We start from the raw sequence: 18,464 nt of genomic DNA, 5'->3' as shown, positions 1-18,464 counted from the left end.
TTAAAATCCAAGCGACTTTGATTGAACCTGCAAGCTTTTCAAGCGCCAGCTTGATCAGATTTTGCGTGTCTACACGCCACAAAAATCGTCAGAGCAGAGTCAAAAGAGACGCTAACCTGGCGGCGGGGCTTGAGATACTGTATGCAGCCTGTCGCCTGGAGGGCTTCATCTGACAGCTCACTGTTGGCGGCTCCTTGGTTACATTACCGCCTGCAATTTCTCCAACTGATCCCCAAAGTCGAAAAAGGGCTGAAAATGGCTGTTCATGCCCTCGGCTTGTTTAGTAGCATTGATTTCTCACGGCTTCACACTTTTGCATCTGCACACGAGGCACCGCGAGCTCTAATTAACGACAGCAAACACTGCTTTTGACGCCAATTCATGAGAAGTGGCAAACCCTCCAATTTATCAATGCAGTTTTCTTGTTTCTCTGTTAACCCTTCTGCACTCCTAGGGCCCAAAACAGGCATTGCATGTGTTCCTCGTGTCAAACCATTGCTCAGTTTGAAGGATAGCGGTCTAACATTTTGCCAGGGTTATAAATTACCGTATTTTTGACACTCAATAATCACATTCTGGACACAATTTGGACATTTACAGTTATGTTACAAGACATTTATACAATAATCTTTGATTTTTTTGCTTTGAGTAGTACATTTTTACTGCTATACATAGACTCCTTTAAAAGTATATACAAGTTGTATTTCTACAGTCCCTTGTGAATATGTAGTTTCTAGAGGTGTAACGGTACACAAAAATTTCGGTTCGGTACGTACCTCGGTTTAGAGGTCACGGTTCGCTTCATTTTCGGTACAGTAAGAAAACAACAAAATATACATTTTTTGGTTATTTATTTACCAAATTTGTAAACAATGGCTTTATCCTTTTAACATTGGGAACACTATAATAATTCTGCCCACGTTAATCAACATTAAACTGCCTCAAGTTGTTGCTCAGATTAAATAAAATGACACAACTTTTCTTCTACATATAAAAAGTGCAACATTGAACAGTTTCAAGTCAACTCCTCATGCTTAATTTATTACAGCATTTGGGAAGCCTGTAGTTGATTTTTATTATGTACCGTATTTTTCGGACTATAAGTCGCAGTTTTTTTCATAGTTTGGCCGGGGGTGCGACTTATACTCAGGAGCGACCTATGTGTGAAATTATTAACACATTAGCGTAAGATATCAAATAATATTATTTAGCTCATTCACGTAAGAGACTAGACGTATAAGATTTCATGGGATTTAGCGATTAGATTGTTTGGTAAACGTATAGCAAATACTTACCAACCCTCCCGGATTTTCCGGGAGACTCCCGAAATTCAGCGCCTCTCCCGAAAACCTCCCAGGACAAATTTTCTCCCGAAATTCATGCGGACCTGAGTGACGTGTCGAATAGCCTGTTTTCACGTCCGCTTTCCCACAATATAAACAGCGTGCCTGCCCAATCACGTTATAACTGTAGAATGATGGAGGGCGAGTTCTTGGTTTCTTATGTGGGTTTATTGTTAGGCAGTTTCATTAATGTCGGTAACAACACACAACAACAGCAGTCACGTTTTCGTCTACCGTAAAGCAGTTCGTCTGCCGTAAACAGCAATGTTGCGACACTCTTAAACAGGACAATACTGCCATTTACTGTACATGCATATGTGACAATAACATCTAGGGCTTTTAGAGAGTGCAGTGCACAACTGCGCACACAACAAGGAGACGAAGCAGAATGCATCATCAGAGAGGGTGTTCAGCATGGTTAGAAAAATAGTGACAGAGAATAGAACAAGGATGGACAATTCAACCCTTAACTCAACAATGAGTAGATGAGTGTTATGTGTGTGTATATGTGTAAATAAATGAACACTGAAATTAAATTATTTATTTTATTATATATATATATATATATATATATATATATATATATATATATATATATATATATATATATATATATATATATATATGTATATATATATAATAAAATAAATAAATATATATCCATCCATCTTCTTCCGCTTATCCGAGGTCGGGTCGCGGGGGCAGCAGCTTAAGCAGGGAAGCACAGACTTCCCTCTCCCCAGCCACTTCGTCCAGCTCCTCCCGGGGGATCCCGAGGCGTTCCCAGGCCAGCCGGGAGAGATAGTCTTCCCAGCGTGTCCTGGGTCTTCCCCGTGGTCTCCTACCGGTCGGACGTGCTCGAAACACCTTCCTAGGGAGGCGTTCGGGTGGCATCCTGACCAGATGCCCGAACCACCTCATCTGGCTCCTCTCGATGTGGAGGAGCAGCGGCTTTACTTTGAGCTCCCCCCGAATGACAGAGCTTCTCACCCTATCTCTAAGAGAGAGCCCCGCCACTCGGCGGAGGAAACTCATTTCGGCCGCTTGTACCCGTGATCTTGTCCTTTCGGTCATGACCCAAAGCTCATGACCATAGGTGAGGATGGGAACGTAGATCGACCGGTAAATCGAGAGCTTTGCCTTCCGGCTCAGCTCCTTCTTCACCACAACGGATCGATACAGCGTCCGCATTACTGAAGATGCCGCACCGATCCGCCTGTCGATCTCACGATCCACTCTTCCCCCACTCGTGAACAAGACTCCGAGGTACTTAAACTCCTCCACTTGGGGCAAGATCTCCTCCCCAACCCGGAGATGGCACTCCACCCTTTTCCGGGAGAGAACCATGGACTCAGACTTGGAGGTGCTGATTCCCATCCCAGTCGCTTCACACTCGGCTGCGCTCCAGCGCCCCCCGCGACCCCGAAGGGAATAAGCGGTAGGAAATGGATGGATGGATGGATATATATATATATATATATATATATATATATATATATATATATATATATATATATATATATATACATATATATATATATATATATATATATACAGCTAGAATTCACTGAAAGTCAAGTATATCGTACATATATATATATATATATATATATATATATATATATATATATGAAATACTTGACTTGGTGAATTCTAGCTGTAAATATACTCCTCCCCTCTTAACCACGCCCCCAACCTCCCGAAATCGGAGGTCTCAAGGTTGGCAAGTATGGTATAGCATGTTCTATATGTTATAGTTATTTGAATGACTCTTACCATAATATGTTACGTTAACATACCAGTTGGTTATTTATGCCTCATATAACGTACACTTATTCAGCCTGTTGTTCACTATTCTTTATTTATTTTAAATTGCCTTTCAAATGTGTATTTCAAATAAATTTCCCCCAAAAATGCAACTTATACTCCAGTGCGACTTATATATGTTTTTTTCCTTCTTTATTATACATTTTCGGCCGGTGCGACTTATACTCCGAAAAATGCGGTATAAATAATATAAATAAATAAAGTTTTATGTTAAAATACTGAACAGATGTTTATTGGGATAAGGTAAACATCTGTTCAGTATTTTAACATAAAAGTGTTTGATTGTGAGGCATTAAAAGCCACAAAATGCAACGGGTCAATCAGACCCACAAACGCTGGCTGAGTAACAACAATATGAACGTTGCACGGAAAATTTCTCTGCCAGTTTCTGCATCCCACAGGGATTCTTCTTTTGTGTTTCTGCACCTGCGGTTCCCACACAAGGTTGCAACATTGTTTGTCAACACTGCCTGCTCTCATTTTCTCGCACATTTCACCCTCTGATGTTCTGTGTACCTACACTCTGTCCTCCTGTCTCGGCCTGCTGTGTGTGTGTGTGTGTGTGTGTGTGTGTGTGTGTGTGTGTGTGTGTGTGTGTGTGTGTGTGTGTGTGTGTGTGTGTGTGTGTGTGTGTGTGTGTACGTGTGTGTGTACTTGTCTCACCATCTTTGTGTGGACATACACTTGACAAACCACGCTTTATGTGAGGACCTTTTGACTTGTGAGGACATTTGCCTGGTCCTCACAACTGCAGAAGCAAAATATTTTTTTTTACTTTGTGTGTTTTGCATTCTGAAGTGAGGTTGCAACTCTCTACTCCCATCTAGTGCGAGATATATATTTTTTCATCATTCTAGCTATAGTGGAAAGGGGGGCCCTCACAACCTACTAACCAAACGTGGGTCCACACAAAGTCGGCAAGACGTGTATGTGTGTGTGTGTGTGTGTGTGTGTGTGTGTGTGTGTGTGGTACACAGAACATCAATTTCCACACTTCTATTAGACACGGTCATTTTATATGTTAATATATGTGTAGGGGGGGTGTAAGGTGTGTGGTCATTAAATATGTATTCTGATGTATGTTCTTCACAGAAAATGAGCCAAAGTCAGTGAGTCTCAGTTTGAAAAATGAATTAATTGTAGAGATGTCCGATATTATCGGCCGATAAATGCTTTAAAATGTAATATCGGAAATTATCGGGATCGTTTTTTTATTTTATTTTATTTTTTTATTTTAAAGGGGAACATTATCACAATTTCAGAATGGTTAAAACCATTAAAAATCAGTTCCTAGTGGCTTATTTTATTTTTCGAAGTTTTTTTCAAAATTTTACCCATCACGCAATATCCCTGAAAAAAGCTTCAAAGTGGCTGATTTTAACCATCGTTATATACACCCGTCCATTTTCCTGTGACGTCACATAGTGAAGCCAACACAAACAAACATGGCGGAAAGAACAGCAAGCTATAGCGACATTAGCTCGGATTCAGACTCGGATTTCAGCGGCTTAAGCGATTCAACAGATTACGCATGTATTGAAACGGATGGTTGTAGTGTGGAGGCAGGTAGCGAAAACGAAATTGAAGAAGAAAGTGAAGCTATTGAGCCATATCGGTTTGAACCGTATGCAAGCGAAACCGACGAAAACGACACGACAGCCAGCGACACGGGAGAAAGCGAGGACGAATTCGGCGATCGCCTTCTCACCAACGATTGGTATGTGTTTGTTTGGCATTAAAGGAAACTAACAACTATGAACTAGGTTTACAGCATATGAAATACATTTGGCAACAACATGCACTTTGAGAGTGCAGACAGCTCAATTTTCATCAATTAATATATTCTGTAGACATACCCTCATGTCAGCAGGCCAGGGTCGATATTCTTCTCTTGATCATCTTCGGTGGTATAAGGGACGGTGTGAGCCAAGACATCCAGGGGGTTTAGCTCGCTCGTCTGCGGGAACAAATCACTTGCCGTGCTACCGAGGTCCTTTGTCCCTGAATTGCTCACACACTCCGGCAGATTCAATGGGGGTCTGGCGGCAGATTTCTTTGACTTTATCGTTGGAAATGCATCTGCTTTGAGTGTCGCAGGATATCCACACATTCTTGCCATCTCTGTCGGAGCATAGCTTTCGTCGGTAAAGTGTGCGGAACAAACGTCCAATTTCTTGCCACTTTGGCATCTTTGGGCCACTGGTGCAACTTGAATCCGTCCCTGTTCGTGTTGTTACACCCTCCGACAACACACCGACGAGGCATGATGTCTCCAAGGTACGGAAAACAGTCGAAAAAACGGAAAATAACAGAGCTGATTTGACTCGGTGTTGTGACGTCAGCGAATAATAGAAAGGCATTTAATTCGCCAAAATTCACCCATTTAGAGTTCGGAAATCGGTTAAAAAAATATATGGTCTTTTTTCTGCAACATCAAGGTATATATTGACGCTTACATAGGTCTGGTGATAATGTTCCCCTTTAAATAAATCAACATAAAAAAACACAAGATACACTTACAATTAGTGCACAAAACAAAACCTCCCTCCCCCATTCACACTCATTCACACAAAAGGGTTGTTTCTTTTTGTTATTAATATTCTGATTCCTACATTATATATCAATATATATCAATACAGTCTGCAAGGGATACAGTCCGTAAGCACACATGATTGTGCGTGCTGCTGGTCCACTAATAGTACTAACCTTTAACAGTTAATTTGACTAATTTTCATTAATTACTAGTTTCTATGTAACTGTTTTTATATTGTTTTACTTTCTTTTTTCTTCAAGAATTTTTTTAAAATTTATTTATCTTATTTTATTTTATTATTATTTTAAAAAAGGACCTTATATTCACCATACCTGGTTGTCCAAATTAGGCATTAATTCCACGACTGTATATATCGGTATCAGTTGATATCGGTATCGGTAATTAAGAGTTGGACAATATTGGATATGGGCAAAAAAGCCATTATCGGACATCCCTAATTAATTGTATCATTTTTTTTTAAATAAAAAATGAAAACAGGTCCCACAGACCCGAACACCACACAAGGGTTAAGTGTGTATAGTCTAGAGATGCGCGGTTTGCGGACACAACCGCGGAGTCCGCGGATTATCCGCGGGTCGGGCTGTTGAAATAAAAAAAAATTAGATTTTATCCGCGGGTCGGGCGGTTGAAATTTAAAAAAAATTAGATTTTAAATAGATTCAGGCGGGTGGGAGTTAAACCAATTTGGAAATATATATACATAGTTAAATGTTGTTACCCACATACGAAAAACGAGCAGCACTCTTTGAAACAGGCAATTATTTATTATCAGGCACCTGCAGCACGCCACAACAGAAGAAGAAGAAAAAAAAAGATGGCAACGCCGGCAGCAAACGTGGTACGCGACAAACAAAAAAAGGGAATACTAAAGACCAGGGAAACAAAAGGCCAGAAAAGTTCAGCGTGGACTCGTTTTTATGAGGTTGTAAATCAGGATGATAGTAATGCTGGCTACGTGATTTGCAAGAGCTGTGACGCTGTTTATGTCTACGACAGTCACAAAACCGGGACATCTAACATGGTGCATCACATTTGCGCAAAACCCCGAACCTCCACAAACACCCTGAGCATGAGCAGTTTCGTCCGCCGTGATCCCAGAAGAGTGCCACAGGATGTTTAAACAAGGCTTACAGATGCATGTGTGAACGCAGCTGCCTGCAGCAGTTTGAGTGGCGCGAGCGCGCTTGGAGGTGCGCTCAGCGCGGCTCCCAGATGATTGCGCACTGGTGTGCGTCTGGGCCGTGACAGCGTGGCACGCATTGAATGTCTCTGCTATATATGAAACAGTCTCCTTTCTTTAACAGGCAAAAGCTTTATAACCTCACTAATGCCTTGCATCGTCTATATTAGATATATAACAACGGGTGGGTGCGGGCGGGTACGGTTTTGATAAAATGTTAGTTCGGGTGGATGGCGGATGGTTGACAACTTTTGTGATGCGGTTGCGGATGAAATAATTGCCTATCCGCGCATCTCTAGTATAGTCAATGTTAAAATGTTTGTCAAGGTTTCACACATGCCACTTTTTTGTGCACCTAAATGTTATTCAATGCAAAAAAAACATGCTCTGAACAGATCAGCTTGTAATACCTGAAGACATTTCAATCTTCTGTTTCTATTGCAATTAAAAGTGAGTATTACACCATTATAGTATATTATTAGTGCATCAATACACTCCCTTACCCCTATCTTATTAGAGCACCTGGATGTCTTTTTCTCCCGAGGCGCAGTTTCCAAGCACTGTTAAATGAGTGTTGGGGTGGCAGCTTGGTAATAATTGGACATATTTCTCCCAAGATACCCCTAAGCTCCACGGTGACGTAGCGGTGTACACCTGGGAGGGAAATGGCGTAAACATCAGCTGCACGGTGCAGGCTCACCCCAGCCAAGTCACCATCGCCTGGCTGAGAGACGGACTGATGCTGCCGAACGAGAACACCAGCAATATTAAAATCTTCAGGTCCCCGTCAGCAAGCTACCTTCAGGTGATTCACAATCTATTAAAATCATAAACAACAATGCGCGCTTTTTTTTTCCCCCCGTCATCAACATTTTATGACCGAAGAGTTTTTTTATTTCTTCAGCTTCGCCGTGGGAAAGTATAGTCAATAATTCAGGAGCAGGAAACCCACGGCGAAAAATAAAAATAGAATATACTATAAGAAGGTTCGGTGTTCCACACAGGGCCAGAATGTACAACACCCAAAACCAGTGAAGTTGTCACATTGTGTAAATGGTAAATAAAAACAAAATACAATATTTTGCAAATCCTTTTCAACTTATATTCAATTGAATAGACTGCAAAGACAAGATATTTAACGTTCAAATTAGAAAACGTTTTGCAAATATTAGCTCATTTGGAATTTGATGCCTGCGACATGTTTCAAAAAAGCTGGCACAAGTGGCAAAAAAGACTGAGAAAGTGGAGGAATGCTCATCAAACACTTATTTGGAACATCCCACGGGTGTGCAGGCTAATTGGGAACAGGTGGGTGCCATGATTGGGTATAAAAGCAGCTTCCATGAAAAGCTTAGTCGTTCACAAACAAGGACGGGGCGAGGGTCACAACATTTCTATATACATATGTATGTATATATTTATATATATATATATATATATATATATGTGTGGGTATACTGTATATATACATATGTATCTGTTTATATTTTTATTTTATTTCTGATTACTATTATAATTAATGTATTATTATTTTATTTTATTTTTTATTTTTTATTTAATTGATGTATTTGTAGATATTACTTTGTTTTTGTTGTTGTTTTTTTTCTTTTATTTGGGTGGGGGTGGGTGGTATGGCTGGGATATAAACAAAAATATTTTGACATTTAGGGCAGACAATAGATATATGATTGATGTGAATATGATGTAATGGATAGGAATGTCTGATGCTGGATGTCAATAAAAAAAAGAAAAAAAAAGAACAACATTTCTCAACCAGCTATTGCAAGGAATTCAGGAATTTCACCATCTACAGTCCGTAATATCATCAAAAGGTTCAGAGAATCTGGAGAAATCACTGCACGTAAAGAGCAAGGCTGAAAACCAACGTTGAATCCATGTGACCTTCGATCTCTCTGGCAGTACTGCATCAAAAAGTGACATCGGTGTGTAAAGGATATCACCACATGGGCTCAGGAACACTTCCGAAAACCACTGTCAGTAACTACAGTTAGTCGCTACATCTGTAAGTGCAAGTTAAAACTCTACTATGCAAAGCAAAAGCCATTTATCAACAACACCCAGAAACGCCGCCGGCTTCGCTGAGCCCGAGCTCATCCAAGATGGACTGATGCAAAGTGGAAAAGTGTTCTGTGGTCTGACGAGTCCACATTTCAAATTGTTTTTGGAAACTGTGGATGGTCGTGTCCTCCGGACCAAAGAGGAAAAGAATCATCCGGATTGTTATAGGCGCAAAGTTGAAAAGTCAGCATCTGTGATGGTATGGGGGTGTATTAGTGCCCAAGACATGGGTAACTTACACATCTGTGAAGGCACCATTAATGCTGAAATGTACATACAGGTTTTGGAGCAACATATGTTGCCATCCAAGCAACGTTACCATGGACGCCCCTGCTTATTTCAGCAAGACAATGCCAAGGCACGTATTACAACAGTGTGGCTTCATAGTAAAAGAGACTGGCCTGCATGTAGTCCAGACCTGTCTCCCATTGAAAATGTGTGGCGCATTATGAAGCCTAAAATAGCACAACGGAGACCCCCGGACTGTTGAACAACTTAAGCTGTACATCAAGCAAGAATGGGAAAGAATTCCACCTGAGAAGCTTCCAAAAGTGTTGTTAAAAGGAAAGGCCATGTAACACAGTGGTCAAAATTCAACTTTTTTGCAATGTGTTGCTGCCATTAAATTCTAAGTTAATGATTATTTTTAAAATAAAAATACGTTTCTCAGTTTGAACATTAAATATCTCGTCTTTGCAATTGAATGTAAGTTGAAAAGGATTTGCAAATCATTGTATTCTCTTTTTATTTACCATTTACACAACGTGACAACTTCACTGGTTTTTGGGTTTTGTATTTGTGGCTTTGGGTGACGCTGAATGATGTCATCGTTTAATTTGCATAACTGCCAATGAGGCAAAACTTCCATGTTTGTGTAGTTTTTTTTGTTTGTGTCATAAGAAATTAGCGAAATGATACATTTTTTTTGAATGTATAAGACATACAAGTTAATTCTCATGTGTGCTTCCTCGCCTCTCACGCCAGGTGACACCGCTGTCTGAGAATGACTTTGGGAGTTATAACTGCACTGCTTCTAATGAGATGGGCACAGAGTCCAAAGAGTTCCTCCTCATTCAAGCTGGTCAGTCAGGGGGAAAAAAAAAAAAAATCCAATCCAGCACTATCTCCACCTCCTTGTATTCCTACAGGACTTCCTTCTTTGCTCACTTATTTTAATTTTTTGTTTTTCCCCTTAGAGGTGCCATCCTCGCCATTTGTCAACGAGGTGACCCCTTTTTCCACCACTGCACTCGTCCAGTTTGAGGAGCCCGAGTCTACTGGAGGTGTTCCTGTGTTGATGTACAAAGCTGCGTGGAGGATGCAAGGCAGGGGCAGCTGGTCGCAGAAGATCTACGACCTTAAAGATGGTATGACGATAAAACAACAGATGAGGGGAAATAACTACACTGCAAAAAGTCAGTGTTCAAAAACCAAGAAAAAAAAAAAAAATTAGGGGTATTTTATTTGAATTAAGCAAAATTATCTGCCAATAGAACAAGAAAATTTGGCTTGTCAAGACTTTCCCGCTCCCAGTCTGTGGAACGCTCTCCCTGACCACATGAGGGCACCACAGACTGTGGATGCTTTTAAAAAAGGCTTAAAACCCCTTCTTTTTTAAAAAGCCTTTTTTAGATGTATGCATACTAGTTCTAGCTATTTGGCTGTTTTTTTTTTTGTTTTTTTTTATTATCTTTTTAATACACTGTAGCACTTTGAGGTTGTTTACTCAATGTAAAGTGCTTTTTACAAATAAAATCTACTATTATTATTATTATTATTATTCTCTGGGGTTATATTCCGAGTTTTGATCTCGGACGTCTGGTCACTTATAGCATATAAGAATATTCTATTACTGTTAAGCAAACTATGAATACTAGAACACGGCAAAACATGTGTCCTTTATCACAGCTACACGTATGACAAAAAAAGCGCGTGAACATCGGTGGTATTCAGTGAGGTAAGATGAATTAAATGCGCTGACAGTTCATTGCTCCTGGTCAAATGAATTACACTGAGTGGAGCGGATCACCACTCCAAGATGGCGGCCCCGCGTCTCGTCAGCGCCACACTGCAAAAAGTCAGTGTTCAAAAACAAGAAAAAAAAATACAAAAATGAGGGGTATGTTATTTGAACTAAGCAAAATTATCTGCCAATAGAACAAGAAAATTCGGCTTGTCAAGACTTTCCAAAACAAGTAAAATGAGCTAACCTCAATGAACCCAAAAATACCTTAAAATAAGTATATTCTCACTAATAACAAGTGCACTTTTCTTAGTAAAAAAAAAAGACCTTTTTGCTCAATATGTTGAAAAATATTCTTAAATGAAGTAAATGCTAGTGCCATTATCTTCTAAACAGAATTTGGTTTTATTCTGAATCCAGTGAAACAGATTGGCGGTTTTAGCTGATATAAAGACTTTCAGGAGTTTATATATGTTTATGTTAAAGTATTTGGCAGACGCTTTTATCCAAAGCGACATACGTAAAAAAATACATATAAAACAATCACTGTAAACATGATCATTTAAGGGAAGAATGTAATAGAAAATATCAATACAAAGTGTCAAGACAGAATAAACTCTCTAGTCTATAAGATATATAGATATCTAATGTATTCATACATTGTTTATGCAGGATATACGCATGTATATATAACCTAATCATATTGTTTCTTTAACTTAAAAAGAGCTGACTGTTTTTTTCCCCCCCTTCTCCCGCTCCCAGTCTGTGGAACGCTCTCCCTGACCACCTGAGGGCACCACAGACTGTGGATGCTTTTAAAAAAGGCTTAAAAACCCTTTTTTTTATAAAAAGCCTTTGTTTAGATATATGCATACTAGTTCTAGCTATTTGGCTGTTTTATTTTTTATTTTATTTTTTATTTTATTATCTTTTTAATACACTGTAGCACTTTGAGGTTGTTTACTCAATGTAAAGTGCTTTTTACAAATAAAATCTATTATTATTATTATTATTATTATTATTCTCTGGGGTTATATTCCGAGTTTTGATCTCGGACGTCTGGTCACTTATAGCATATAAGAATATTCTATTACTGTTAAGCAAACTATGAATACTAGAACACGGCAAAACATGTGTCCTTTATCACAGCTACACGTATGACAATAAAAGCGCGTAAAAATCGGTGGTATTCAGTGAGGTAAGATGAATTAAATGCGCTGACAGTTCATTGCTCCTGTCAAATGAATTGCACTGAGTGGAGCGGATCACCACTCCAAGATGGCGGCCCCGCGTCTCGTCAGCGCCACACTGCAAAAAGTCAGTGTTCAAAAACAAGAAAAAACAAAACAAAAATGAGGGGTATTTTATTTGAACTAAGCAAAATTAACTGCCAATAGAACAAGAAAATTCGGCTTGTCAAGACTTTCCAAAACAAGTCAAATTAGCTAACCTCAATGAACCCAAAAATAGCTTAAAATAAGTATATTCTCACTAATAAGTGCACTTTTCTTGGTAGAAAAAAAAAGAGACCTTTTTGCTCAATATGTTGAAAAATATTCTTAAATGAAGTAAATGCTAGTGCCATTATCTTCTAAACAGAATTTGGTTTTATTCTGAATCCAGTGAAACCGATTGGTGGTTTTAGCTGACATAAAGACTTTCAGGTGTTTATATATGTTTATGTTAAAGTATTTGGCAGACGCTTTTATCCAAAGCGACATACGTAAAAAATACATATAAAACAATCACTGTAAACATGATCATTTAAGGGAAGAATGTAATAGAAAATATCAATACAAAGTGTCAAGACAGAATAAACTCTCTAGTCTATAAGATATATAGATATCTAATGTATTCATACATTGTTTATGTAGGATATACGCATGTATATATAACCTAATCATATTGTTTCTTTAACTTAAAAAGAGCTGACTGTTTTTTTCCCCCCCTTCTCCCGCTCCCAGTCTGTGGAACGCTCTCCCTGACCACCTGAGGGCACCACAGACTGTGGATGCTTTTAAAAAAGGTTTAAAAACCCTTCTTTTTTAAAAAGCCTTTTTTTAAGATATATGCATACTAGTTCTAGCTATTTGGCTGTTTTATTTTTAATTTTTATTTATTATATTTTTAATACACTGTAGCACTTTGAGGTTGGTTACTCAATGTAAAGTGCTTTTTACAAATAAAATCTATTATTATTATTATTATTCTCTGGGGTTATATTCCGAGTTTTGATCTCGGACGTCTGGTCACTTATAGCATATAAGAATATTCTATTACTGTTAAGCAAACTATGAATACTAGAACACGGCAAAACATGTGTCCTTTATCACAGCTACACGTATGACAAAAAAAGCGCGTGAAAATCGGTGGTATTCAGTGAGGTAAGATGAATTAAATGCGCTGACAGTTCATTGCTCCTGGTCAAATGAATTGCACTGAGTGGAGCGGATCACCACTCCAAGATGGCGGCCCCGCGTCTCGTCAGCGCCACACTGCAAAAAGTCAGTGTTCAAAAACAAGAAAAAAAATAAATAAAAATTAGGGGTATTTTATTTGAATTAAGCAAAATTATCTGCCAATAGAACAAGAAAATTCGGCTTGTCAAGACTTTCCAAAACAAGTAAAATGAGCTAACCTCAATGAACCCAAAAATAGCTTAAAATAAGTATATTCTCACTAATAACAAGTGCATTTTTCTTGGTAGAAAAAAAAAAAAAGAGACCTTTTTGCTCAATATGTTGAAAAATATTCTTAAATGAAGTAAATGCTAGTGCCATTATCTTCTAAACAGAATTTGGTTTTATTCTGAATCCAGTGAAACAGATTGGTGGTTTTAGCTGACATAAAGACTTTCAGGTGTTTATATATGTTTATGTTGAAGTATTTGGCAGACGCTTTTATCCAAAGCGACATACGTAAAAAATACATATAAAACAATCACTGTAAACATGATCATTTAAGGGAAGAATGTAATAGAAAATATCAATACAAAGTGTCAAGACAGAATAAACTCTCTAGTCTATAAGATATATAGATATCTAATGTATTCATACATTGTTTATGTAGGATATACGCATGTATATATAACCTAATCATATTGTTTCTTTAACTTAAAAAGAGCTGACTGTTTTTTTCCCCCCTTCTCCCGCTCCCAGTCTGTGGAACGCTCTCCCTGACCACCTGAGGGCACCACAGACTGTGGATGCTTTTAAAAAAGGTTTAAAACCCCTTCTTTTTTAAAAAGCCTTTTTTTAGATATATGCATACTAGTTCTAGCTATTTGGCTGTTTTATTTTTATTTTTTATTTATTATATTTTTAATACACTGTAGCACTTTGAGGTTGGTTACTCAATGTAAAGTGCTTTTTACAAATAAAATCTATTATTATTATTATTATTATTATTATTCTCTGGGGTTATATTCCGAGTTTTGATCTCGGACGTCTGGTCACTTATAGCATATAAGAATATTCTATTACTGTTAAGCAAACTATGAATACTAGAACACGGCAAAACATGTGTCCTTTATCACAGCTACACGTATGACAAAAAAAGCGCGTGAAAATCGGTGGTATTCAGTGAGGTAAGATGAATTAAATGCGCTGACAGTTCATTGCTCCTGGTCAAATGAATTGCACTGAGTGGAGCGGATCACCACTCCAAGATGGCGGCCCCGCGTCTCGTCGGCGCCACACTGCAAAAAGTCAGTGTTCAAAAACAAGAAAAAAAAAAAAAATTAGGGGTATTTTATTTGAACTAAGCAAAATTATCTGCCAATAGAACAAGAAAATTTGGCTTGTCAAGACTTTCCAAAACAAGTAAAATTAGCTAACCTCAATGAACCCAAAAATAGCTTAAAATAAGTATATTCTCACTAATAACAAGTGAACTTTTCTTGGTAGAAAAAAAAAAATAGACCTTTTTGCTCAATATGTTGAAAAATATTCTTCAATTAAGTAAATGCTAGTGCCATTATCTTGACATAATGATATGCGCTCAACAACATGATTTTTTTTTTCATGCTTGAAGTAAGAAATGATTACTTTAAAAAATAGTTTTATACTTGTGAGTGTTGATGACACAACAGTTGATATTCTAGTTTCAAGCATGTTTTACTCAATATAGGTCATAACATCTCAGCAACAAGCTGTAATATCTTACTGAGATCATTTAGGACCAAAACACTTAAAACAAGTAAAACACTCTAACATAAAATCTGCTTAGTGAGAAGAATTATCTTATCAGACAGAAAATAAGCAAATATCACCCTTAGAGATATTTCATCTTACTTAGATTTCAGTTTTTGCAGTGTAGCCGCAATGTAACCGTTAAAATGATGTGTTAAATGTGACTAATTTGTTATTATTGTGAAATATTAGGGATGGAACTGTATCAAATCTCACGGTATGATATTATTGATTGGTTGATTGAGAAGTTTATTGACATCTTAAAGAATTGAATCCATGTAATGCTTTAAAAAGGCAAATGGATGGCACAAAAAGCCAAAAGGCTTGTTTCCATTGTGGTCCGTTAAATATTCATCACATTTGATACATTCAATAATAAAAGATATATAACCTGTAACATGTATATAAAAAATGACTAGAGATGTCCGATAATATCGGACTGCCGATATTATCGGCCGATAAATGCTTTAAAATGTAATATCGGAAATTATCGGTTTCAAAATGTATTACATTTATGACTTTTTAAAACGCCACTGTACGGTACATGGACGTAGGGAGAAGTACAGAGCAGTTGCTAACCCAGTCATACTTGCCAACCCTCCCCATTTTCCCGTGAGACTCAGGAATTTCAGTGCAGCTCCCGAAAATCTCCCGGGGCAACCATTCTCCCGAATTTCTCCCGATTTCCACCCAGGCAACAATATTGGGGGCGTGCCTTAAAGGCACTGCCTTTGCGTGCCGGCCCAATCACATAATATCTACGGCTTTTCACACACACAAGTGAATGCAATACATACTTGGTCAACAGCCATACAGGTCACACTGAGGGTGGCCGTATAAACAACTTTAACACTGTTGCAAATATGCGCCACACTGTGAACCCACACAAAACAAGAATGACAAAACACATTTCGGGAGAACATCCGCACCGTAACACAACATAAACACAACAGAACAAATACCCAGAACCCACTGCAGCACTAACTCTTCCGGGACGCTACAATATACACCCCCCGGCTATATATACATCCCGCCCACCTCAACCTCCTCATGCTCTCTAAGGGAGAGCATGTCCCAAATTCCAAGCTGCTGTTTTGAGGCATGTTAAAAAAAATAATGCACTTTGTGACTTCAATAATAAATATGGCAGTGCCATGTTGGCATTTTTTTTTTCCATAACTTGAGTTGATTTATTTTGGAAAACCTTGTTACATTGTTTAATGCATCCAGCGGGGCATCACAACAAAATTAGGCATAATAATGTGTTAATTCCACCACTGTATATATCGGTATCGGTTGATATCGGAATCGGTAATCAAGAGTTGGACAATATCGGAATATCGGCAAAAAAGCCATTATCGGACATCTCTAAAAATTACGTTAAAAAAAAATGGATAAATTATGTACATATACACAGTATACATGACAGATGATTTGAAAAACCTATCCATCCATCCATTTTCTACCGCTTATTCCCATTGGGGTGGCGGGGGGCGCTGGAGCCTATCTCAGCTACAATCGGGCGGAAGGCGGGGTACACCCTGGACAAGTCGCCACCTCATCGCAGGGCGATTTGAAAAACCATATATACAAAAAATGGGGGTGGGGGGTATATTCACTATGTACATTATCACGGTATGAAGGCCACGATATTATTGTGGTATATGTGCCAAAAAAAAAAGCTTGGTAAAAATGTCATAGTACCGTATTTTTCGGATTATGAATCGCTCCGGAGTATAAGTCGCACCAGCCAAAAATGCATAATAAAGAAGGAAAAAACATATAAGTCGCACTTAGGGGTGTAACAATACACAACATTTTCGGTTCGGTACGTACCTCGGTTTAGAGGTCACGGTTCAGTTCATTTTCGGTACAGTAAGAAAACAACAAAATATACATACATTTTCCACCAAAAATATTTTTCTTAGTGGAATATTTGATGTGAAGTAATGGGAACCTTGGATAGGTCAATAATTCATAATAACATTTTGATTGAATATTATGTTTTGAGCAATGACAGTTTGAAAGAAAAAAAAAAACAGCTTTGTTTTATTAGTCAACATTGCAACTTTTTCGAAATTACATTTCACCTTTAAGCTTTTTTATTTCACTTTTGTTATGTTTTTGTTTATTTTAATAGTATTTTTAGAATGGGCCGTGGGCCTTTAAAACATTAGCTGTGGGCCGCAAATGGCCTCCGGGGCACACTTTTGACACCCCTGCTATAGATAATAAAAGATTAAATGTGATAAATCTATGGATAAAAAGCAGAGCCTGGCGACGCATGCGCGTTTATCATAACTCTCTCTCTCTCTCTGTCTCTGCCCCTCCCTCACCAATGCTGCTGCGCACACAATTTGTTTTGTTTTTAACCCCTTCTTAACCCTGAACGTACATAGAAAATACACGCAACCCTAACTCAAAATGCCGGACATTTGAGGCATTTAAGAAACTCAGCAAAAGAGGACATGTCCGGTGAAAAGAGGACGTATGGTCAGTCTATCCTAGCCCGTTAGCTGCTAGCATGCCGTGTGTTGTGCCTCGGTGTGCATTGTTTACACAACATGCGTTACGCTACTTAATATGTCCATGTGGAAACTCGTTCGGTACACCTCCTAACCGAACCGGTACCCCCGTATCGAAACGGTTCAATACAAATACACGTACCGTTACACCCCTACGAATAAGGCATTAATAAGTACTTAATAATGACTAGTTAAGAGCCAATATGTTACTATTTTGCATGTTAATAAGCAACTAATTAATGGTGAATATGTTCCCCATACTAAAGTGTTACCATGTTTTTTTACTGGTGCACAAAATTAACCGTGCATGAACATCACCTTGTTCAAACAACAAAACCAACACACACACCTGCAAATCAGTCTGACTTCTGCAGTTGCCGTATCCGTAATACGCCGATAGGGAGAAGTTTTTATTTACACAATGAGTCGGGTGTGTCTTGACCTCCGCCGAACCCCTGAGCTCGACTCACCGAACCCCTAGGGTTCCATCGAACCCAGGTTAAGAGCCACTGACCTATGTACATTATCACGGTATTAAGGCCACGATATTATTGTGGTATATGTGCCAAAAAAAAAAGCTTGGTAAAAATGTCATAGTACCGTATTTTTCGGAGTATAAGTCGCTCCGGAGTATAAGTCGCACTGGCTGAAAATGCATAAGAAAGAAGGAAAAAAACATACCGTATTTTCCGCACTATAAGGCGCACCGGATTATTAGCCGCACCTTCAATGAATTACATATTTCATAACTTTGTCCACCAATAAGCCGCCCCGGATTATAAGCCGCGCCTACGCTGCGCTAA

At 38.5% G+C, this 18,464-nt stretch overlaps 1 protein-coding gene across 8 annotated transcripts in view; it reads left to right on the top strand.

Moving 5' to 3' along the window:
* Positions 1-18,464, top strand: part of ncam1b (neural cell adhesion molecule 1b) — a 354,414-nt gene that overhangs the window by 289,019 nt on the left and 46,931 nt on the right. For all 8 annotated transcript variants that reach the window (XM_061973163.1, XM_061973161.1, XM_061973162.1 and 5 more), the window contains 3 exons: positions 7,522-7,709; positions 9,968-10,064; positions 10,180-10,350. In XM_061973163.1, the coding sequence (XP_061829147.1) occupies positions 7,522-7,709; positions 9,968-10,064; positions 10,180-10,350 (456 nt within the window). The remainder of the gene's footprint in view (positions 1-7,521; positions 7,710-9,967; positions 10,065-10,179; positions 10,351-18,464) is intronic.

This window comes from Nerophis lumbriciformis, linkage group LG17 (genome assembly GCF_033978685.3).
Source record: "Nerophis lumbriciformis linkage group LG17, RoL_Nlum_v2.1, whole genome shotgun sequence".
Taxonomy (NCBI): domain Eukaryota; kingdom Metazoa; phylum Chordata; class Actinopteri; order Syngnathiformes; family Syngnathidae; genus Nerophis; species Nerophis lumbriciformis.
The sequence above is the reverse complement of the archived record's forward strand: the minus strand, read 5'-3'. Positions and strand labels throughout refer to the sequence as shown.